The sequence below is a fragment of the Rhinolophus hipposideros genome (assembly GCF_964194185.1).
Source record: "Rhinolophus hipposideros genome assembly, contig: SUPER_9_unloc_4, whole genome shotgun sequence".
In the NCBI taxonomy this organism is placed as follows: Eukaryota; Metazoa; Chordata; class Mammalia; order Chiroptera; family Rhinolophidae; genus Rhinolophus; species Rhinolophus hipposideros.
Window position 1 is genome coordinate 190,926 of NW_027669494.1, and position 25,946 is coordinate 216,871.

At 39.0% G+C, this 25,946-nt stretch overlaps 1 protein-coding gene across 4 annotated transcripts in view; it reads right to left on the reverse strand.

Moving 5' to 3' along the window:
• Positions 1-25,946, reverse strand: part of LOC308502960 (uncharacterized protein) — a 90,989-nt gene that overhangs the window by 51,725 nt on the left and 13,318 nt on the right. For all 4 annotated transcript variants that reach the window (XM_081080775.1, XM_081080773.1, XM_081080774.1 and 1 more), the window contains exons 6-9: positions 25,692-25,762; positions 13,384-13,434; positions 10,719-10,752; positions 8,125-8,197 (exon numbers count right to left, since the gene is read on the reverse strand). In XM_081080775.1, coding sequence (XP_080936901.1) covers positions 8,125-8,197; positions 10,719-10,752; positions 13,384-13,434; positions 25,692-25,762 — 229 coding nt within the window. The remainder of the gene's footprint in view (positions 1-8,124; positions 8,198-10,718; positions 10,753-13,383; positions 13,435-25,691; positions 25,763-25,946) is intronic.

Below are 25,946 nucleotides of genomic sequence, written 5' to 3' on the forward strand. Positions count from 1 at the left end.
CCACATTATTTTTTTTTTATTGTTTGCCGCATTATTTTCAATAGTCCAGATAAGAAAGTAACCAAAAAATCCATCATCTTGGAGAAAGAAGAAGATGGACATATATATATAACAAAATGCTACTTGTCTGTAATGAAGAATAAATACTTATCGTTTGTGACACATGTGTGGACCTAGAAGGTATTATTCTAAGTGAAAAAAGTCAGACAGAGAAAGACAAATACCACATGATTTCACTTATTGGTTATGTCCAAAAAAAAAAAAATAAATGAACAGAGAAAAGGGAAACAAACTCATAGGAGCAGAGAACGAACTGATCCTTGCCCGGTTCGAGGATTGTTAAAGGAATGATTGAAATGGAAACAACACTAAGAAGTATAAAGTGGCAGATATAAAATAGTCGTGAAGATGTCAAGTACAGCACAAAGAATACAGTAAATAGGATTGTAATAACGAAGTACGGTGTCAGGGATACCACACTAATCGGGGTACCAGTTTGCACATTATATAAATGCCTAATCACGATGCTGTACACCTGAGGCTCACATCATATTGAATGTCAGCTGTAACAGAAATGAAAAATTTTACATTTAAAAAACAAAACTAAAAACTTTCTGAAACTTGACATTTGACTATATGGTTTTTAAGAATCTCTGCTTTTGACCAGAGTAAAGAAAGGATCCTATCTTTTATAGACACGGCTCCTTTCTTTACTTTGGTCAATGCATCATGGACATGGGCATAGAATCTCACGGACATATTTTTATAGGGAGCAGCCAAGAGCATCATCAGCTTTGGAGCCAAGTGGATTTTGCATCAAACCCTCAAACTTCTCCCTGGCTACTGCAAGTCATGCTGCCTAGACTGTCTTGGTCTCCATTTACTTATCTCTGAAGATGAAGATTCCCTTCCTTCACAAAGCTATTCTGAGGATTAACTCACATCGTGCTGGTTACAGAATAGGTCCAGAACAAGTGTTGATTTGACTATGGAGTATTTCACCATATCAGTGAAAAGAAAATCTGTGTCGCTCTTGCTTATACAGGCCAGGGCCCATGCATCAATACCACATAATCAAACAGGCCATTAAAACACTAATCAAGAGATCAAAAAAAATGGCGGCGTGAGGTGAGCCTCTGTAACGCTCCCCTGGAATTTACAACGAATCTGACAACAATAACTCCACAAAGGACTCCTTGCACAGCAGACAGGCAAGACGAAGAGGCCGACTACTGAATTCACCTCCAGGTGGGTGAATCGCGCGAGCGGGGGAGGAGGGAGAGGAGAAGTGCGGAGACGAAGCCGCGCGGGCGCAGGACGCAGACCTAGCTCAGTGCTCGGAGCCCGCTGCTCCCGGATCCTCCGCAGCTGCGGGAGCGGGAAGGACTCGGACTGCTAGGGCTCCGCTTACGGCCCACAGGGCTGAGGGGGCAGCATATAGCACAGCTGAACACAATGCTCTCTCACGGCAGACCTCGGAGCAAAGACTGAGGGAAGAGGGCTGAAATCGGTGGTTTAAGACCTCACTGCCGAGCGGAGAACGGAAGCCTTAGGCACAGAGACTAGCTGCCCCCTCCCTACCCTCCCAGAGCTCGCCCTGCCCCCACCTGCCCGGTGCTAGAAGCATTAAAGTAGCAGTGTCGGATCAAAGGACAGAATATTTGCTGCTCTGAGAACTGTGGACCGCAGACACAGATTCGCAGCTCAACTAGTTCTGGCAAAGGGGAGGGAGCTGTGGAAGCAGGACTGGCTGTGGTGGTGGTCGCCGCCATTGCTCTGGGCCACTTCTCACAACTCACCCCGCCCCTGGCCCCACCTATCTGGGCGGATCCCTGCGGGAGTAAACAGAACTGCTGAAACATACGGGCTCTGAATCTGGTGCAGAAAGAGCTTTGGAACTCCAAAAGCTCTTCGCATACCTATCAACCTGTTGCAGAAGACACTCCTGTAGATGTCTAGGAAGAGAAATAGTAAATCAGTGATTGCCATGAATAACCAAGGCAACAAGATAGCTCAGAAAGAAAGTGAAAAGTCTCCAGAAAAGGAACTTAGAGATATGGACCTTTGTGATTTAAATGACAGAGAATTCAAGATCGCAATTCTGAAAAAACTGAACGAGATGCAAGAAAACACAGAAAGGCAGTTTAATGAACTCAGAAACACAATCAAAGAACACCATGAGCATTTTACAAAAGAGATTGAAATCTTGAAAAAGAACCAAATAGAATTTCTGGAGATTAAGAACTCAATAGAAGAAATTAACAATAAAATATCCAGCTTAGGTAGTAGAGTTGACCAGATGGAGGAAAGAATCAGTGACATCGAAGATAGGAACCTGGAATTTACACAGAGGGAAGAAGAAAGAGACTTGAGACTTAAAAGAAATGAAAGAACTCTACAAGAACTTTCTGACTCCATCAGAAAGAGCAATATAAGAATAATGGGCATACCAGAAGGAGAAGAAAGAGGGAAGGGAACAGAGAATATATTCAAACAAATCGTCGATGAGAACTTCCCAAAGTTGTGGACAGAACTGGATCCTCGAATCCAAGAAGCAAATAGAACACCCAATTACCTCAATCCCAACAGGCCTTCACCAAGGCACATTGTATTGAAGCTGTCTAAAATCAATGACAAAGAAAGAATCCTCAAGGCAGCCAGGGAAAAGAAGACGGTAACTTACAAAGGAAAGCCCATTAGATTATCATCAGATTTTTCAGCAGAAACTCTACAAGCTAGGAGGGAATGGAACCAAATATTCAAACTATTGAAAGAGAGAAATCATGAGCCAAGAATAATATATCCAGCAAAGATCTCTTTTAGATATGAAGGAGGAATAAAGACCTTTCCAGACATCCAGAAGCTGAGGGAATTTTCTAATACACAACCTGCACTACAAGAAATACTAAAGGAGGCTATTAGACCACCATCAACAGGGACAACTTGTGGCAACCGAAACATAAAAAGGGGGAGCGTAAAGGCCTGAACTGGAATATGGGAATAGAGAAAGTAAGCGTACTGAAGAAACTGGAATACTCTAAATATCAAACTTTCTTTTACATAAACTCAAGGGTAACCACTCAAAAAACATCCAATCTGAAATATATACTGTAATAAAAGAAGAAACAGAGGGAAACATCATAGAATACCACCACACAGAAATAACAGACAACAACAAAAAGGCAAAGAAACAATGGAGACACAGCCTTACCAGAAAACTAAAGACAGAATGATAGGAAATCCTCACATATCAATAATCACCCTAAATGTAAATGGACTGAACTCACCAATAAAGAGACACAGAGTAGCAGATTGGATCAAAAAACTAAACCCAACCATATGCTGCCTACAAGAGACACATCTCAGCTACAAGGACAAGCATAGACTCAAAGTGAAAGGGTGGAAATTGACACGCCAAGCAAATGGTACCCAGAGAAAATCAGGTGTAGCCATAATGATTTCCGATGAAACAGACTTCAGGGTGAAAAAGATAACAAGAGACAAAGATGGACATTTCATAATGGTAAAGGGGACTATACAACAAGAAGACATAACAGTCATCAATATTTATGCCCCCAATCAGGGAGCACCGAAATATACCAAGCAACTACTAACAGAACTAAAGGGAGAAATTGACCAAAACACAATTATACTAGGGGACTTAAATACATCATTGACAGCTATGGATAGATCATCCAAACAGAAGATAAATAACGAAATCGCAGCCCTAAATGACACATTAGATGAATTGGACATCATTGACATATATAGAGCACTTCATCCTAAAACATCAGACTATACATTCTTTTCTAGTGTACATGGAACATTCTGAAGGATAGACCATATATTGGGACACAAAATCAGCCTCAGCAAATTTAAGAAGATTGAAATCATACCAAGCATATTCTCTGATCACAAAGCTTTGAAATTGGATATCAACTGCAAAAAGAAAGCAGGAAAAAACACAAATACATGGAGATTAAACAACATACTATTAAAGAACGACTGGGTCAAAGAAGAAATTAGAGGAGAGCTCAAAAGATACATAGAAACAAATGACAATGAAAATACATCCTACCAAAATTTTTGGGATGCCGCGAAAGCAGTTTTAAGAGGGAAATTTATATCATTACAGGCCTATCTCAAGAAACAAGAAAAATCCCAAATAAATAACCTCATGTTACACCTTAAAAAACTAGAAAAAGAAGAACAAGCGAAACCCAAGGTCAGCAGAAGAAAGGAAATAACAAAAATCAGAGCAGAACTAAATGAAATAGAGAACAAAAAGACAATAGAAAAAATTAATGTGACAAAAAGCTGGTTCTTTGAAAAGATTAACAAAATCGACAAACCCTTGGCTAGACTCACTAAGATAAAAAGAGAGAAGACACTAATTAACAAAATCAGAAGTGAAAAAGGGGAAGTTATCGCGGACACCACAGAAATACAAAGGATTATCCAAGAATACTATGAAGGACTATATGCCACCAAATTTAATAACTTAGAAGAAATGGACAAGTTCTTAGAAACATATAGCCTTCCAAGGCTGAATCATGAAGAACTGGAAAATCTTAACAGGCCGATCACCAGTAACGAAATTGAATCAGTCATCAAAAACCTTCCCAAAATCAAAAGTCCTGGACCAGATGGCTTCACCAGTGAATTCTACCAAACCTTCAAAGAGGATCTAATACCAATCCTGCTCAAACTCTTCCAAAAAATTGAAGAAGAGTCAGTACTCCCTAACTCATTTTATGAGGCCAACATTACCCTGATACCAAAACCTGGTAAGGACAACACAAAAAAAGAAAACTACAGACCTATATCTCTGATGAATACAGATGCTAAAATGCTAAAGAAAATTCTAGGAAATCGAATACAACAATGCATTAAAAAGATTATTCATCACGACCAAGTGGGGTTCATCCCCGGGGCACAAGGATGGTTCAACATTCGCAAATCCATCAATGTGATACATCACATAAACAAAATAAAGGACAAAAATCATATGATTCTATCAATTGATGCAGAAAAAGCATTTGATAAGGTACAACATCCATTTATGATTAAAACACTTATTAAAATTGGTATAGAAGGAAAATACCTCAACATAATAAAGGCCATATACGACAAGCCCTCAGCTAATCTCATAATTAATGGTGAAAAGCTGAAGCCCTTTGCTCTACGTTCAGGAACACGACAAGGATGTCCCCTATCACCTCTGCTTTTCAACATAGTGTTGGAAGTCCTCGCCAGAGCTATCAGGCAAGAGAAAGAAATAAAAGGCATCCAAATTGGGAATGAAGAAGTTAAATTGTCACTCTTTGCAGATGACATGATGCTATATATAGAAAACCCTAAAGACTCCACCGAAAAGCTATTAGAAACAATCAATGAATACAGTAAAGTTGCTGGCTACAAAATCAACGTACAAAAGTCTATTGCTTTCTTATATACCAACAATGAAATCTCAGAAAAAGAGATAGAAAAAAACAATTCCTTTTGCAATTGCAGCAAAAAGAATAAAATACCTAGGAATAAACTTAACCAAGGATGTGAAGGATTTATATGCTGAAAACTATAAGACATTTTTGAAAGAAATTGAAGAAGACACAAAGAAATGGAAAGACATTCCGTGCTCATGGATTGGAAGAATCAACATAGTTAAAATGGCCATATTACCCAGAGCCATATACAGATTTAATGCAATCCCCATTAAAATCCCAATGGCATTTTTTAAAGAAATAGAACAAAAAATCATCAGATTTGTTTGGAACCACAAAAGACCCCGAATAGCCATAGCAATATTAAAAAAAAAGAACAATACTGGAGGTATCACACTCCCTGATTTTTCCTTGTACTACAGGGCTACAATAATCAAAACAGCTTGGTATTGGCGGAAAAACAGACACATAGACCAATGGAATAGAATTGAGAACCCAGAAATAAAACCACATAAATATGGACAGATAATTTTTGACAAAGAAGCTAAAAACATACAATGGAGAAAAGACAGCCTCTTCAATAAATGGTGCTGGCAGAATTGGATAGCTACGTGCAAAAGAATGAAACTGGACTGCTATCTGTCACCATGTACCAAAACTAATTCAAAATGGATCAAAGACTTAAGCATAAGACCTGACACAATAAACTGCATTGAAGAAAACATAGGTACTAAACTTATGGACCTTGGGTTCAAAGAGCATTTTATGAATTTGACTCCAAAGGCAATGGAAGTAAAAACTAAAATAAACAAATGGGATTATATGAAACTGAAAAGCTTCTGCACAGCAAAAGAAACTATTGACAAAATAATGAGGCAACCAACTGAATGGGAGAAGATTTTCGCAAACAGTTCCTCTGATAAGGGGCGAATATCCAAAATATACAAGGAACTCATGAAACTCAACAACAAAAAAACAAACAACCCAATTGAAAAATGGGCAGAGGACCTGAAGAGACAATTCTCCAAAGAGGATATACAAATGGCAAATAGACATATGAAAAAATGCTCAACATCGCTAATCATCTGAGAAATGCAAATGAAAACCACAATGAGATATCACCTCACCCCAGTCAGAATGGCTTTCATCAACAAAACAAATAGTAACAAGTGTTGGAGGGGCTGTGGAGAAAAAGGAACTCTCATACACTGTTGGTGGGAATGCCGACTGGTGCAGCCGCTATGGAAGGCAGTGTGGAGGTCCCTCAAGAAATTACGAATAGAATTACCATATGACCCAGCAATCGCTCTCCTGGGTATCTACCCCAAAAATATAAAAGCATCTCTCTATAGAGACACGTGTACTCCAAGGTTCATTGCAGCTTTGTTTACGGTGGCCAAGACATGGAAACAACCAAAATGTCCTTCGATAGATGAATGGATAAAGAAGTTGTGGTACATATACACAATGGAATACTATTCGGCGTTAAGGAAAGATGATATAGGAGCATTTGTGACAACATGGATGGATCTCGAGAGAATAATGCTAAGTGAAATAAGTCAGACAGAAAAAGCAGAGAACCCTATGATTTCACTGATATGTGGTATATAAACCAAAAAGAACAAGACAAACAAATGAGAAACAAAAACTCATAGACACAGACAATAATTCAGTGGTTACCAGAGGGTAAGGGGGTGGGGGGTGGGTGATGAGGGTAAAGGGGATCAAATATATGGTGATGGAAGGAGAACTGACTCTGGGTGGTGAACACGCAATGGGATTTATAGACGATGTAATACAGAATTGTACAGCTGAAATGAATGTAAATTTACTAACAATTGTCACCCCAATAAAATTAATTAAAAAAAAAAACAAACACTAAACAAACAAAAAAAAGAATCTCTGCTTTTCAAATTGGTTATTATTTTATGCAACACATGTACTCTTCAATTAGATGAAGACACTTAAATATATTCACAATGCAATGATTTAGATCATAGTGCAATCCTTTTGTAATATGGGTTTTGAGATGGAGAACGTGAATTCGAAACTTTCAAAACTCTACTATTATTTTAGTCTAAATGATGAACCTAATATCCTGGAAACTAATATAAAACAATATGGAATGTCCACGGACTGTAAGCGAAAAAGAAAATGGAGAAAACACTTCCTCCTAACAAGTATACCATACCAACATACAAAGTGTAAAAAAATAAAACTATATGTCTTATGCTATATAGTTTTATAACTGAAAGCTACCAGGAAGATTTCATGACTGTTACAATGAGTACCGGAATCCATTAAAGATTCCATTTAGGCACGAGTATGATAAAAGTCAGGCTGGTATAACGTAAAAGTCACATTAAAAATCCTTACCCTTAACCAAATTGCATATCTCCGTCACTGTGGGAAAACTCCCTATAGAATTTTACTATCACTATACATATCCCAGCCCCTTCTTTTTCTCAGCTCCCATCTTCGATACTTACTAAAGTTAAAAGAACAACAACAAAACAATGAAGCGTCAAATGGTCATATGTTATAAAATGTTTCACACTGACCAATTTTCCATAACAAACATAAAACAATGATAGGTGGAACACTACCAAATTTTACAACTCGGTGCTACACAAAACTAAATTAAGAGCACAACAGTTAATTTCACACAGGAGCCTTTTACCTTGGTACCAACATCGAAGAGTCCATCGTCTGACGAAGACCATGAATCATCACTGCCATGTTTCCAGGAAAGACTTCGGGGAAAGATACACAAAAGAAACAAGTGAATTCATTTCTTTACAAAAGCAGCAACAACAACAACAAAAGGAGTAAAATTCAGCTATCTGCATATGAAATGAAGTTTCTTTATATGATTAAAATTTAGATGATGTTCTAGAAAAGCGATCAGTTATCTATTTCTGAATGCACCACTCCCAACTCGTGCACGAGTTAATGAAGATACACTCTAAGTTTCCATAACAAAGAATGACAGCCAATATGTTGGCAACACCTGAAAGTACCTTGTTTTCACCAAAAGTCCCCAGGGCTGAATTGAAAACGCAATTAATAGCTGACAAGAGGAACCTGAACTGGGACAAAAGCAATGACCTAAACCAAGGTAGAACGATACACTGAGCCTTCTCCACGGTCTGTCCCTGGTTCAAAGATTAATCTGTGTGGGTCAAAAACGGCAGTCTTGCGTCTTTAACGTAGAAAGCAGTTATTAAATTGACCCCATTCCTTCCTTTCACCCTGAAACATTACAGTGAGGTCCCTGAAATGTGTGAAATGTTTGCAAGTTACACGTACAAAAGTCAAAGAACAAATAATGTATGTTGTTAGCCTCCCCACTCTCCGATCACTTGTCCGCACAGCTTCCTGGCAATCTCCAACCTTGAAAACTTCAGCCTACGAAGGCATAGAGACTCCTGAAACAAGGTTGGGCTCAAATGACCCACAGTAGGACTTTTCTATTTCCCTGTTCCTGGAAAATAAGCTCAATGGAGCCTCAGTCATCCACTCCCAACACAGGCATGTTACCACCTACCCAACTCCATTACTGTTTTCACAATCAGTCCTCCCTCTGCCCAACCCTCCATCTCCCTGGGAAGGACATCAGCCCGTTGGGAAAAGAGGTGGAGGTGACGAGACACCTGCCGTGGGCCATAGATCTATGTAGTTCAGCAATCTCCAGTGCCTTTGGACTCGAGGGGACCCCCTCTGTAATTTCGGGTGCAGGTGGATGATACCACATTCCTACTTGCTATTAAGAGAATGTTTCCAGAGGCTCAAAGGTTTAATATGTTTTCATACAACCTTAAATTTTGCTGGTTCCTCCAATTCAACAAACGAAAAAGCAGCAACCTGTTCAGATACCCTTGAACCCCTTACTTTAATCTGCTTCTTTAGACAACTACCAACATCCGGTGTCCTTCTTGCTTGTAATTTCTCTTTACCTTGTCATACCCTACTCTTCTGATCTCTTTTCCCTTATCTGATCTCTGATCTCTATTCTAAAAGCTTTATTCCTATTCCAACCCAGTGTTGGTCCTATTGAGACTTGGATTCCCCTGCTAATTCCATTCTTATCCTCTTCCACTGCATTCACTAGACCTTTCCATAATTAAACCCTCACCCAAAGGATGATAAAGAAGGAAGTGTGCTGGGCTTAGAAACCTACACTTAATCTCATTTCATCACTCACTATACTCAAATAAGTCACTTTAATCTCTTGGGGCTCAAACTCCTCATGTGATCAACTACTTGACCAAAACATTAATGGCAGCATGAAGTACTAGGGGGTGTTTTGAATAATTAATTGCTAACATTCCTTTAACACCTGGAATTCTATGTACTTTTGATTCTGTCAAGAAAAATGGAGAACACTTAGCTGGCAGAAGTGGAAAAAAATAACACAACAACGGCAACAATAATACCCCGAGAATGCAGAGAAAAAGGGGAAAAATCAAGAAAACTCATGGAAGAGGGAAGAAAGACTCTGGAAAAAGAGAAAAAACTTCCTAGAACAAGGGAAAGGTATTAGCCAGAAGGGAAACACAGGCTGGGAAGTCAGTCAGTAGAGGAATCAATTAGAAATATCATCTCAATTTGTGCTGCATTAACACAACATGGTCTATACATAGATGTTCTTCACTTACAGAACAACGATTCATCCCAAGAAGTGTACATCGCATTATACCTGAAAACATTTATCTGATTAGGTCTTGCTTATGTACAACCTGTGGTTTGGTGGCCACAACGAACTGAGATCTGCCCTAAACACTGATGGTGAAAACAAGGTTCTCGTGACTGCTGCAACTGTCAAGTACATTCAGACAAGAGCTTGGGCTAACTGGGCTTGGTAGGAAACTTCTAAATCAGCACTAAGGCATCACTAAACGGGACTCTCTGAGGCCACCTGACGTGCACCTGAATCTTGAATCCAGACCTGTCCAGGCACTTTTCAGTACAGGCCGAGGGACAAGAGAACGGACTTGGGAAGCCAAGCAGGTGAACGTCACATCACAGGTCAGCCACTTGGTAACAATGGAACCAAGGGTCAGTTAATCCACCTCCCGGAAGCTCGGCTAATGAATAAATCTAGGCCGAACAGCACAGCTACTTTGCGAATCTACTGTGCCGACGACCTGGGATTACCAATGTTAGGCACATAGTATAGGATCTAGGCCAGAGCAGAACACTCATTAAAGCTTACTGGCTTCTCTGGGCAGTCTCTCAGTTAACATGCAATTTTAGAAATCCATAAAATCCTACCTGCTTGCAGAGTTGCATTTAGAGCATTCATCCACTGTTAAAGAAAAAATTTACATACATTGTAAATACACAACAGAAAAACACAGAACTTTAAAATTATCAGGCTGAACTTATGAAAAAATATTTTTGGGACAACCCCTGAAGACTACAGTAGAATGAATGTTAATGATACTATTGGTGGGAAATTAATACGTGCAGAACTTTTACTTCCACTCCTATTTATATGTGTGTACATATATTTATATTTATATATTCATACATAGATACGTACACATATATGTACATGCATGTACTTATGCATGTTTGTATGTATTATACATTTATATCTAATGAAAGAAAAATAAACGGGATGTGCAATCATTTGATAGCTACAAGTCAAGTGCTACTTACAATGATTGTAATCCTCCCAAACCCATTGCAGTCAACGAAACGGTATCAGCAGTAAAATCAGTATCATAAACTAACACGGTGCAATTTAAATAGCATGATTTTTCTGCACTTCTGTCATGAAGAGCAGTTAGAAGAGAGTCCACTTGTTTTGCTCTGACACAGTACCGCTGTGCCGCTCTTCAGTCAAGGGTGTTCAGTTTAGGATGAAACACCCTGTCATTAGCAGCTTAGTCAAGAAGCAGTCTACTTTGCAGCACGGCAAAACACAGGAAATAGACTCTTTCTGGCCCTCTCTCCAGTGCAGGGTAAGTATGAAAGACTTTGCGATTCCAGTTTTATCAAGTCTAACCCCTGAGACTGTTTCCCTCCATTGCTGGAGAGTCTATCCGGCTCACCTCATAGAGCAGGAAGGTCCAAAGGGTTATTGCTGTACAGCAGCGTGTGATGCCATTTTTCTCATCCCTCCCCTTAGTGGCAAATGTGTATAGAAATCATGGTTTTTTACCTTGTAAGTCATATATCATCAAATCCTAAGCCGATGAATAACAGCAAACAAACAAACACACCCCCCCCAAAAGACAAAGAGGTTATCTTGAATAACAACCTTCAATGACCCTGGAGTTTTAAGTTTTTAAACATTCAAAAAGATGGCCACTGTATGATTCCAACTATATGATATTCAGAAAAAAACAAAACTATAGAAGCAGTAAAAAGACGAGTGGTTTCCAGAGGTTAGGGAGAAGGGAGGGCTGAGGAAATGCGGCAGAGAGTATCTATTAGTGAATCTATTCTGTGTGATACTGGAAGGGTGGAGACCTGTCATTATACGTTTGTCATACCCCACAGATTGTACAACAGCAAGAGTAAACTCTAACGTAAAGTGTGGGCTGTGAGTGGTCATGCTGAGTCAGTGCAATTCATAGATCGTCGTGAATGTACCACCCGGGTGCAGGTGTCAACAGCGAGGGAGGCTCTGTGTGGACGGGGATGTGGGTTTTGAGGGAACTTTCTCTACTCTCTACTCAATTTTGCCCTGAACCTAAACCTGCTCTAAAAACGAAGGCTTACTAATAAAAAAAAAAAAAATTTCCACTGAAACTGCTATTACCAGATATGAACACATTAATGCTATTTTCAAACTACAGTCACCTTGAAAATGAATATCAAGGTCCAGTATCAGAATATGATTATTCACCCAACCGAATGAAGCGTATGAAAAGCCATAAACAAAGCAAGTCATTTTTGGAATACTTACACAAGAAAATCACTGATAAACGTGACTGAACATCTCGCTTTAGCATGCTGAATAGTGATGCCAAGTGAATCAAAATGGAATCGTCCCTGTACTTACAGGGCAACTTTGATTCTCATTGTAAATCAGAAATCATTGTGCTGATTTTATTCAAAAGCTATATTGAAACATTAATCACACAAAAAGATTGGAGTTGCCATGGTTATTGCCATAGTAATGTATGTGCAATACCTGTGAAATACTCACGAAAAGGCAAAAAAGTAACCAGCACTGCAATGTTTAATGGATGATACAACTGAAACCAATACCAAGGCACGTCACCATATTCCTTGCTATTAAAATAAAATTTTAAGCTACACTAAAAATTAAGTCAGGCCTATAACTGCTGTGCAGAAAAGATTTCATACAGCAGGCCTGACTGCTATCCTTTGAAAGTCCTGCTTGAATGGCTGGCCCTTGGCTGGTATCTGGAAACCTGCATATGGGGAGGGTTCCCACCATTCCCTAACTAAGTGTGGCTCACCGTGCCTGAACTGCTTGTACAAACAAGGTGGTTCATGCTGGACACTCGCTTTCCTTCTGGGAATCAGGAATGTTAGCATCTGCTAGGGGGACGCTGCCTATGTGACTGGCGTGCCATGAAAGCACTCCATGAAGGCACTGAGTCTAATGAGACTCCAGTACCACTAGACAGCATTTCACATGTGGTGCCAGAATTTAATAGTGGGGTATTAAGCACATCCTGCTAACTCCACAGGACATGCGTCTTGGAAACTTGCGCCTGGTTCCCTCCTGTCATAGACATTGCCACACACACCTTTTCTCTTTGCTGATTTTGCTCTCACTGTAACAAATCACAGGCACTAGTACAGCTATAAGCTGAGTCTTGTAAAGTGCTCTAGTGAATAACCAAACCCAGGGGTGGTATTAAGAACCTCTAATAAATGGCATTATATGAAATTTTCATTCTGTGGGTTGATGCTTTCTACATGATTAAGGTCAGAAGGTGATTTTGCAGATTACCTGTCATTAAATTTGTTTTTTTTGATTCTTCTTTTGCAGATTCCTGTAGAGCTAGATATATTTGAATAAAGGCATAAAGAGGATAAATGAAATGATGTCAGAAAATACTGTAAAACAAGCAACCATCCTATTTTAATCAGAATAAAAAATAAAAAATCCTAATGACAACATGTTCTATCAGTTCCTATATAGCAAATGAAGAGATCGCACTGTCAATTTTCTACAACTAGGCAAGGTTTATGTTCTTTTTATAATACTTATGAATCAATCAAGTAACTGGGATAATTACAGAAAAACATATAACTATCACTTGTAGTATAATAATGTACACTGATTATAGAGTTCCTTTGCTTTCTAAACTTCTTTATTTCTTATAAAACTAAAAACATAGCTCTCGTGTGAAAAGGCAGTGGTTAACAGAATATGTGAAAATGAAACAAAAAATTATATCCATGTAGGATGAATTACCCCTGGATATACCAAGAAACTCAACATTCAGAGGAAAAAAACATGTCTTCCCTATTGACCTGCTGCTTTTCTCTCTCCATCTGATAATGTCCTAGTCACTCTTCTCATGTCCCATTGAAATGCTAGTGCACATTCTGGAAACCTAGGAATCATCTTAGTTTTCTCACTCCCCACTAACTTTTTACATTCAATTATCACTAAATTGTATTAACCATAACACTCTCCAGGCTCTGCTTTATTTTTCCACAGCCACTGCCCTAGTCAAACAGGGGCTCTTAGCAGATGGCTTTCACAGGGGGAAAAATGAGACACCACCGACTGTTATTGTTGCTTCCTAAATGAATAGGATTTATTTTCAGCAAAACAAATGAGAAAGACATAAGCCAGCAAAGACCAACATGTTAAATTGAATAAATTAACCTTCCTGACTTTCTTTTCTTTCAAAATGGATGGGTGAAAACATCACAATGGACTGATACTAGTCCAAGGAAGTAAAAGCTTCCTTTGTCTGCGACTTATTTTTATGTGCTTTTCTTCAATCTATCCTCTATGTGAGGGGCCAGCAAACTCCAACCTGCCATCAGTTTTTGTAAATAAAGCTTTACTGTAGCACGGTCTTGCCTATTCAGTTGGCCCACGACTGCTTTCATACCATGATGGCAGATTTGAGTAGGTATGACAGAGACCACATGGCCTAAAATCAGGCCCTTTACAGATAAGCTTGCTGGTCCCTGCTTTATACCACAACCAGAGTGTCCGAATGCTGTCTCATCTTGTTCCTAGTCTGCTCAAAACTCTCCCATGATCCCTGCAGTAACCATTGCTGAGTCCCTGCCCACTTGCCATTTCTTCATCTTCATTCTCACTGGAGAACCACAATGCTGTGTGGATATTTACTGTCCCAATACACAAAGAACATGGCCTCTCTCCAGCTCCACAAAGAAAAATGATTATACTATGCTAATCACAGTGACTGCTTTACCCCTAACTGCTGTGGGAACCAGCATGTGCTGTACCCCAGCCTGGAAATGTTAAGGGATCTACTGGCAGCCTCTCAGTCTTCTTCCTATTTAAAAGAATCACATAGCTGATCATCACTGTTTATCAGGGAAACGGAAATCAAAACCACAGAGCAATACCACCTCATTACTGTCAGATGGCTATCATCAAAATGGCACCAGATAACAAATGTCGGCAAGGAAGTGGAGGAAAGGGAAAACAGAGCCTGCACTGTTTTTGGATTTGTAAATTGTTATATTCACTGTGGGAAACAGTATGGAGATTCCTCAAAATATCAGAAATAGAACTGCCATGAGATCTTGCAATTCTACTTCTGGGTATTTGTCCAACGAAAACCAAAACAGTAATTTGAAAAGACATCTGCACCTCTATGTTCACCGCAGCAGTATATATAATAGCCAGGATATGGAAGCAACATAGGCGTCCTTCGATAGATGAATGCATAAAGAGGATTTGATATGTGTGTGTGGGGTGTGTGTGTGTGTGTGTGTGTATGTGTGTGTATACAGTAATACTATAACTGATATTAGAATAATTAACTCATCCATAATATAACTGATATAATAATAACTCATCCATAAAAGATGAAATCTTGCCCTTTGTAACAATATGGAAGTTCCTAGAGGTATTATGTAAGTGAAAGAAGACAGAGAAAGACAAATACCTTATGATCTCATTTATATGTGGAACCTAAAAAAACAAAACAAACAAAACAGAAACAGACCCATAGCTACAAAAAACTAACTTGATTGTTCCCAGATGAAAGGGAGTTGAAGAGATGAACGAAAAAGAAAGTGTATGAGAAGTACAAACTTCCAGTGATGAAATATCTAAGCCACAGGGATGTAGTTAACAGCACAGGGAAAATATCAATAATATTACAGTCACTTTGAAGGGTGATAGATGCTTACTAGACATATTGTGGTGATAACCTCGCAAGGCATATCAATGTCAAATCACTATGTTGTACACCTGAACGGATATAATGTTGTATGCCAACTATATAACACAGAAACGCAGTCCTTCAGCCTTTGGATATTGTCCTGTGAGAATATGATGCTTGGAGCCATTGCTAATTAACCAGCCAGCAAAGAAAATGGAAAACCTATAGAAACGCAGTCCTTCAGCCTTTGGATATTGTCCTGTGAGAATATGATGCTTGGAGCCGTTGCTAATTAACCAGCCAGCAAATGAGACTTAAACGAAACACTGACAACCTCACAACTGAAATAGGGACAACAACAGGCAACTCATGGCATCACAGAACCACCAAAACCATCCTGGTGCCTCCTGTTGTAACCACTGTTAATTAGGTCACCTATTACCTGCAGCTAAAACATTCTAACTGACATATTTCCCAAGGCCTACAGGATAAGAGCAACTCCTTTCTCTAGAACTAAAGACTTTCCTAAGCTTGCCTTACCTAGGTATTCACCACCTTCTCAACCATTCCCACAGCACGCTTTTTATACCATCAAAACTGAACTGCTTGTAAATCCTGCAAAGTTCATTGTATATCTTAGCCTATGTCTGCAGTTCCTTCTGCCAAACCTATAATCTTGATTATTGTTTCCCCTGCCCAACACGGTCCTTCTGCCTCTTTATCTGGCCAACTCCCACTCACACTGCATACTTCCCTTAAATCCTACCCAGATTTTCACAACCGAAATCGTCATCATGGTCATAAAGTGTCTGGCCCACGAGATCTGACAATTAGGTTCACGAAGTCATCCTAGAAAAAGTGCTGCATACCTCATTGCTGAGTATCACTATGGTCACCTTCGAAGTACACCTCTTGGGAAACTATGCACCAATGCTAGCACCTAGTCTACTCTGCGAAGCAATTTTGGAACTCTTTATATGGAATGGCCATCAGAGCTGTTGTTGTATTACTCTTGATGTCCTGAATGTCATCAAAATGTCTTTCTTTCAGTATTTCCTTTATCTTCGGGTAAAGAAAGAAGTCATTGGGGGCCAGATCGGATAAGTAGGGTGGGTGTATCAATACAGTTATTTGTTTACTGGCTAAAAACTCTCTCACAGACAGTGCCATGGGAGCTGATGTATTGCCGTCATGCAACAGCCATGAATAGTGGGCCAAAGGTTGAGGTTGTTTTCTTCTAACATTTTCATGCAGTCTTTTCAGAACTTCCAAAAACTAAACATGGTTAACTGTTTGTCCAGTTGGTACAAATTTATAATGAATAATCCCTCTGATGTCAAAACAGTTTAGCAAAATTGTTTTGACTCTTGATTTCGACTGACAGAACTTTTTGGTCGTGGAGAATTGGCTGACTTCCATTGTGTACTTTGATGCTTTGTTTCAGAATTGTATTGGTACACCCACGTTTCATCACCATTGAAAACACGGCTCAAAACATTGTCTTGCCTCTCCAAAAGGTCTTGGCAGCCTTTGACTCTCCTTTGCTTTTGTTCATCGGTGAGCTCCTTTGGATCTATTTTTGCACACACCTTTCTCATGCCAAGATTGTCAGTTAAAATTTTCCTAACTGTTTCTGTATCGATGTTTACTTGGTCTGCTATGCTTCTCACAGTCAGCCAATGATTTTGACTCACAATTCGATGAATTTTTGCAATGTTTTCCTCCGTTCTGGTCGTTACTGGCCACCATGACGTCTCTTCATCAGTGACGCAATCTTTCCCCTCAGAAAAATGTTTAATCTATTTTTACATGGCCGTTTTCCTCGTGACATTATCCCCATGAACCTGGACTAACATGTTCCTGATTTCACTTCTACTCTTGCCAAGTTTAACAAGAAATTTAATGTTTGATCATAGCTCTGATTCAAGCTCAAACAGCCTCGCAATGGCACACAAAAACATGCAACAACAACGAGCAAGACACTGCTACTCAGCAAGACACCGCCACACATCAACACGAACACAGCTCTGAGACACTGATATACCAAGGTTATGAAACCTTACTGAGCTGTTTGTACAGTGCTGCCAATGTAAGCGCACAGTGGCAAGTTCTCAAACTTAATTGTCAGATCTGATGCTACACACCGAATAACAAACAATAATGATAATTATAAGCTCTCAGTGGGCTCTGGCACCTAGTAAGCACTGTGTAAAGTATAATAAATAATAAAAATGACAATGATAAGAACACGCTCTTGGAGGTAGGGACTGTGGTTTTAAAATGCTTGCCTTCTGCAACATCAAAATAACACTTAGTGCCTAAAAGACTCCTGATGGTTACATAGCAAATGGCTGCAGAGGCAAATAAATACATGAATGAAAAGATTGTCCTTGAAAATTCTGTTTTAAGAAACCATAGAAATAAGCCAGGGACAGCTCTAAAGTCTTAGGGGCACATTAAAGATCAAATTCCATTTCATCTCTGTGTTTCCTATAATTTGCAAAACCACCGACACAAGTGCTTTGATAGAGGTCTACTAAGTTAAAGGGGTCCTCGGGCATTTCAGATTGCACAATGTGCCACATTCAGTGAGCAGAATAGTGTTTTTGTCATTGTGAAACTTTTCTGTACTTTTATTATAATCTTTTGAGTCCTAAGTTAGGCTATGGGAACATTTATTATGATTATCTTTTGACTAATGGCTACAAAGCATCTTGTTCTAGAGAAATTACACTGTTATGACAACTATCCAACTAACAGAAGAAAACATTTTCTTCTAATGAGGTCAACATGTCTCACTCTGTTTTGACTTATGAGAAAAAAAGGTGATAATAGGGAGACCTGGTTGGCATATCCACATGGAAAATAATCCATGCTTCTCAACAAGGCACAGCTTTACTGACTTGTATCAGTAGATACCTTTTAAAAACAGTCTCCCTGCGGAGAACTACCAAAAATGGCGGCGTGAGGTGAGCCTCTGTAACGCTCCCCTGGAATTTACAACTAATCGGACAACAATAACTCCACAAAGGACTCCCTGCACAGCAGACAGGCAAGATGAAGAGGCCCACTACTGAATTCACCTCCAGGTGGGCGAATTGCGTGAGCCGGGGAGGAGGGAAGGGAGAAGTGTGGGGATGGAGCCGCGCAGGGCGAGGATGCACGCAGACCTAGCTCAGAGCTCCAAGCTCGCTGCATCCCGGAACTACCGCAGCTGCGGGAGAGGGAATGACTCGGACTGCTAGGGCTCTGCTTACGGCCCACAGCACTGAGGGGGCAGCATATAACACAGCTGAACCCAACGCTCACGGCAGAGAACTCGGAGTGAAGACTGAGGGAAGAAGGCTGAAAACGGTGGTTTAAGCCCTCACTGCCGAGCAGAGAACGGAAGCCTTAGGCACGGAGACTAGCCGCCTCCTCCCAACCCTCCCAGAGCTCGCCCCACCCCCACCTGCCCGGTGCTAGAAGCGAAAAAGTAGCAGTGTCAGATCAAAAGGACAGGATATTTGCAGATCTGAGAACTGTGGACCGTAGACACAGATTCGCAGCTCAACTAGTTCCGGTGAAGGGTTGGGAGCTATGGAAGCGGGACCGGCTGTGGTGGTGATCGCCGCCATTGCTCTGGGCCACCTCTCACAACTCACCCCGCCCCTGGCCCAACCTATCTGGGCGGATCCCTGCAGGAGTAAACAGAACTGCTAAAACATACGGGCTCTTAATCGGGTGCAAAAAGAGCTTTGGAACTTCAAAAGTTCTCTGCACCCCCACAAGGACGTGGCGCCCTATGACCCAGGTGAACTGTTAACAGAGGAGAGGCCCGTCTCCCAGGAAATCCCCCCATTGTGTGAGAAGCTGGAATAGTGCAGAGAAAACATAGCACTACTGTGTCAGAGAGAAAAAAAAAGGCTGCAGTCAGAGAGAAAATAAAATGTTCTACCAACAAGTATTGGAAAACAAAAGAAAGACCTCTTCCTATCAACCTGTTGCAGAAGCCTCTCCTGTAGATGTCTAAGAAGAGAAATAATAAATCAGTAATTGCCAAGAAAAACCAAGGCAACAAGACAGCTCAGAAAGAAAGGGAAGTCTGCAGAAAAGGAACTTAAAGATATGGAAATATGTGACTTAAATGATAGAGAATTCAAGATTGCAGTTCTGAAAAACCTCAAAGAGATGCAAGAAAACACAGGTAGGCAATTTAATGAACTCAGAAACGCAATCAAAGAACAACATGAGCATTTTATGAAAGAGATTGAAAATTTGAAAAAGAACCAAATGGAATTTCTGGAGATTAAGAACTCAATAGAAGAAATTGAGAATGAAATAACCAGCTTAGGTAGTAGAGTTGACCATATGGAGGAAAGAATCAGTGACATCGAAGATAGAAACCTGGAAATTACACAGATGGAAAAAGAAAGAGACTTGAGACTTAAAAGAAATGAAAGAACTCTACAAGAAGTATCTGACTCCATCAGAAAGAGCAATATAAGAATAACGGGCATACCAGAAGGAGAAGAAAGAGAGAAGGGAATAGAGAATATATTCAAAGAAATTGTTAATGAGAACTTCCCAAATTTGTGGACAGAACTGGATCCTCGAATCCAAGAAGCAAATAGAACATCTAATTACCTCAATCCCAACAGGCCTTCTTCAAGGCACATTATATTGAAGCTGTCTAAAATTAACACCAAAGAAAGAATCCTCAAGGCAGCCAGGGAAAAGAAGACGGTAACCTACAAAGGAAACCCCATTAGGTTATCATCAGATTTTTCAGCAGAAACTCTACAAGCCAGGAGGGAGTGGAACCAAATATTCAAACTACTGAAAGAGAGAAATCATGAGCCAAGAATAATATATCCAGCAAAGATATCCTTTAGAGATGAAGGAGGAATAAAGACTTTTCCAGACATACAGAAGCTGAGGGAATTTTCTAATACACGACCTGCACTACAAGAAACACTAAAGGAGGCTATTAGACCACCATCAACAGGGACAATTTGTGGCAACCGAAACATAAAAAAAAAAAGGGGGGGAGTGTAAAGGCCTGAACCAGAATATGGGAATGGAGAATGGAGAAAGTAAGCGTGCTGAAGAAAATGGAATACTCTAAATATCAAACTTTCTTTTACATAATCTTAAGGGTAACAACTCAAAAAAAATCCAGAACTGAAATATATACTGTAATAAAAGAAGAAACAGAGAGAAACATCATAGAATACCCCACACAGAAATAATAGACAACAACAAAAAGGCAAAGAAACAATGGAGTCACAGCCTTACCAGAAAACTAAAGATAGAATGACAGGAAATCCTCACGTATCAATAATCACCCTAAATGTAAATGGACTGAACTCACCAATAAAAAGGCACAGAGTAGCAGATTGGATCAAAAAACTAAACCCAACCACATGCTGTCTCCAAGCGACACATCTCAGCTACAAGGACAAGCATAGACTCAAAGTGAAAGGGTGGAAATTGACACTCCAAGCAAATGGTACCCAGAGAAAATCAGGTGTAGCCATAATGATTTCCGATGAAACAGACTTCAGGGTGAAAAAGATAACAAGAGACAAAGATGGACATTTCATAATGGTAAAGGGGACTATACAACAAGAAGACATAACAGTCATCAATATTTATGCCCCCAATCAGGGAGCACCGAAATATACCAAGCAACTACTAATAGAACTAAAGGGAGAAATTGACCAAAACACAATTATACTAGGGGACTTAAATACATCATTGACAGCTATGGATAGATCATCCAAACAGAAAATAAATAACGAAATAGCAGCCCTAAATGACACATTACATGAAATGGACATCATTGACATATATAGAGCACTTCATCCTAAAACATCAGACTATACATTCTTTTTGAGTGTACATGGAACATTCTCAAGGATAGACCATATATTGGGGCATAAAAGCAGCCTCAGCAAATTTAAGAAGATTGAAATCATACCAAGCATATTCTCTGATCACAAGGCTTTGAAATTGAGATTGGATATCAACTGCGAAAAGAAAGCAGGAAAAAACACAAATACATGGAGATGAAACCACATACTTTTAAAGAACGACTGGGTTAAAGAAGAAATTAGAGGAGAGATCAAAAGATACATAGAAACAAATGACAATGAAAGTACATCCTACCAAAATTTTTGGGATGCAGCGAAAGCAGTTTTAAGAGGGAAGTTTATATCATTACAGGCCTGTCTCAAGAAACGAGAAAAATCCCAAATAAACAACCTCATGTTACACCTCCAAGAACTAGAAAAAGAAGAACAAGTGAAACCCAAGGTCAGCAGAAGAAAGGAAATAACAAAAATCAGAGCAGAGCTCAATGAAATAGAGAACAAAAAGACAATAGGAAAAATTAATGTGACAAAGAGCTGGTTCTTTGAAAAAATTAATAAAATCGACAAACCCTTGGCTAGACTCACTAAGATAAAAAGAGAGAAGACACTAATTAACAAAATCAGAAATGAGAAAGGGGAAGTTATCATGGACACCACAGAAATACAAAGGATCATGCAAGAATACTATGAAGGACTATATGCCACCAAATTCAATAACCTAGAAGAAATGGATAAGATCTTAGAAACATATAGCCTTCCAAGGCTGAACCATGAAGAACTGGAAAATCTAAACAGACCGATCACCAGTAACAAAATTGAATCAGTCATCCAAAACCTTCCCAAAAGGAAAAGTCCAGGACCAGATGGCTTCACTAGTGAATTCTACCAAACCTTCACACAGGATCTAATACCAATCCTGCTCAAACTCTTCCAAAAAATTGAAGAAGAGTCAGTACTCCCTAACTCATTTTATGAGGCCAACATTACCCTGATACCAAAACCTGGTAAGGACAACACAAAAAAAGAAAACTACAGACCTATATCTCTGATGAATACTGATGCAAAAATCCTGAACAAAATTCTAGCAAAGCGAATACAACAATGCATCAAAAAGATTATTCACCACGATGCAGTGGGGTTCATCCCCGGGGCACAAGGATGGTTCAACATCCGCAAATCCATCAATGTGATACATCACATGAACAAAATAAGGGACAAAAATCATATGATTATATCAATTGATGAGGAAAAAGCATTTGATAAGATACAACATCCATTTATGATTAAAACACTTAAAAAAAAAGGCATAGAAGGAAAATACCTTAACGTAATAAAGGCCATCTATGACAAGCCCTCAGCTAATCTCATAATTAGTGGTAAAAAACTGAAGCCCTTTGCTCTACGTTCAGGAACACAACAGGGCTGTCCCCTATCACCTCTGCTTTTCAACACAGTGTTGGAAGTCCTTGCCAGAGCCATCAGGCAAGAGAAAGAAATAAAGCCATCCAAATTTGGAATGAAGAAGTTAAAATATCACTCTTTGCAGATGACATGATGCTATATATAGCAAACCCTAAGGACTCCACCAAAAAGCTGTTAGAAACAATCAACGAATACAGTAAGTTGCTGGCTACAAAATCAACATACAAAAGTCCATTGCATTCCTATATACTAACAATGAAATCTCAGAAAAAGAAATACAAAAAACAATCCCTTTGCAATTGCAGCAAAAAGAATAAAATACCTAGGAATAAACTTAACCAAGGAAGTGAAGGATTTATATGCTGAAAACTATAAGACATTTTTGAAAGAAATTGAAGAAGACACAAAAAAATGGAAAGACATTCCGTGCTCATGGATTGGAAGAATCAACATAGTTAAAATGGCCATATTACCCAAAGCCATATACAGATTTAATGCAATCCCCATCAAAATCCCAATGGCATTTTTTAAAGAAATAGAACAAAAAATCATCAGATTTGTTTGGAACCACAAAAGGCCCTGAATAGCCAAAGCAATCTTAAGAAAAAAGAACAATGCTGGAGGTATCACACTGCCTGACTTTAGCTTGTACTACAGGGCTACAGTAATCAAAACAGCATGGTATTGGCAGAAAAACAGACACATAGACCAATGGAATAGAATTGAGAACCCAGAAATAAAACCACATAAATATGGACAGATAATTTTTGACAAAAGAAGCTAAAAACATACAATGGAGGAAAGACAGCCTCTTCAATAAATGGTGCTGGGAGAACTGGATAGCCACGTGCAAAAGAATGAACTGGACTGTTATCTGTCACCATGTACCAAAATTAATTCAAAATGGATCAAAGACTTAAGCATAAGACCTGACACAATAAACTGCATTGAAGAAAACATAGGTACTAAACTTATGGACCTTGGATTCAAAGAACATTTTATGAATTTGACTCCAAAGGCAATGGAAGTAAAAGCTAAAATAAACAAATGGGACTATATGAAACTTAAAAGTTTCTGCACAGCAAAAGAAACCATCGACAAATAAAGAGGCAACCGACTGAATGGGAGAAGAGATTTGCAAACAGTTCCTCTGATAAGGGTCTAATATCCAAAACATACAAGGAACTCATGAAACTCAACAACAAAAAAACAAACAACCCAATTGAAAAATGGGCAGAGGACCTGAAGAGACATTTCTCCAAAGAGGACTTACAAATGGCAAATAGACATATGAAAAAATGCTCCACATCGCTAATCATCAGAGAAATGCAAATAAAAAACCACAATGAGATATCACCTCACCCCAGTCAGAATGGCTTTCATCAACAAGACAAATAGCAACAAGTGTTGGAGAGGCTGTGGAGAAAAAGGAACCATCTTACACTGTTGGTGGGAATGCAGACTGGTGCAGCCGCTATGGAAGGCAGTGTGGAGGTTCCTCAAAAAATTACAAATAGAATTACCATATGACCCAGCAATCACTCTCCTGGGTAACTACCCAAAGAATTTGAACTCATTTATACATAAAGACACTTGTGCTCCAATGTTCATTGCAGCTTTGTTTATGGTGGCCAAGACATGGAAACAACCAAAATGTCCTTCGATAGATGAATGGATAAAGAAGTTGTGGTATATAAACACAATGGAATACTATTCGGCCTTAAGGAAAGATGATATAGGAACATTTGTGACAACATGGATGGATCTTGAGAGTATAATGCTAAGCGAAATGAGTCAGACAGAAAAAGCAGAGAACCCTATGATTTCACTGATATGTGGTATATAAACCAAAAACAACAAAAGAACAGACAAACAAATGAGAAACAAAAATTCGTAGTCACAGACAATAGTTTAGTGGTTACCAGAGGGTAAGGGGGGTGGGGGGAGGGAGATGAGGGTAAGGGGGATCAAATATATGGTGATGGAAGGAGAACTGACTCTGGGTGGTGAACACATACTGGGATTTATAGATGATGTAATACAGAATTGTACACCTGAAATTATGTAATTTCATTAACAATTGTCACCCCAATAAATAAATTTTTTAAAAAAACAGTCTCACTGCGATTCCTTCACACTGGCTAAGTTTTGTAGTTCTTGTTGTTTGCCATTTGTTTATGGGACTATGAAGGTATTGTTGAGTTCTTAGTTTTAGTTACATTATGGTGAGACAAACCACAATGTAATAACAAGAATTCATTCACTACGTGTAATCCATTTGCTGTAAAATTTAAACAAATATCCATTTTTACAAGTCCAACTTATTGTCCAACTTATAAGGTGATTATAGAAGCAACATACAACATACTAACTTAAAAATCATTTTTCTTATTTACACAAATATCATATGGGATTGTAGGGGTCATGACTAGATAAATGAGTTTCTTTTCACACAATACTCTCTCAGATTTTAAATTACCTACAATTAACTTTTATAATAATTCTGAATACTAGACTATTAAGAAAGACATTAACTAACAAAGAAAAAATATACATGCAATATACACATTTTTTAACAGCTCTTTCAATAGCAAAACTTTCTTAGTCTTACTGTATGTCTGGTAGAACCACAAAGAATACTTCACTATTAAGAGTCTTACCTCGACTGTTACTGTCAGAAGACGTTTCACATCTCCATCCTTTTTTATAACCAGAAATTAGTTGGACGTTGCTATGTATAAAAGAGGTGAGAATATTACTGTCTTAATACTGACAGGAAAACATTTATCAAAACATGGAATTCTTAGAGTATTTCAGGTAATATCTGAACTAATATAAAAACTTGAATTATCCCATACGCTTCAATTTTGTAAGTTCTAAAGGCAAACAAATAAAGAAACAAAAACTTATAGACA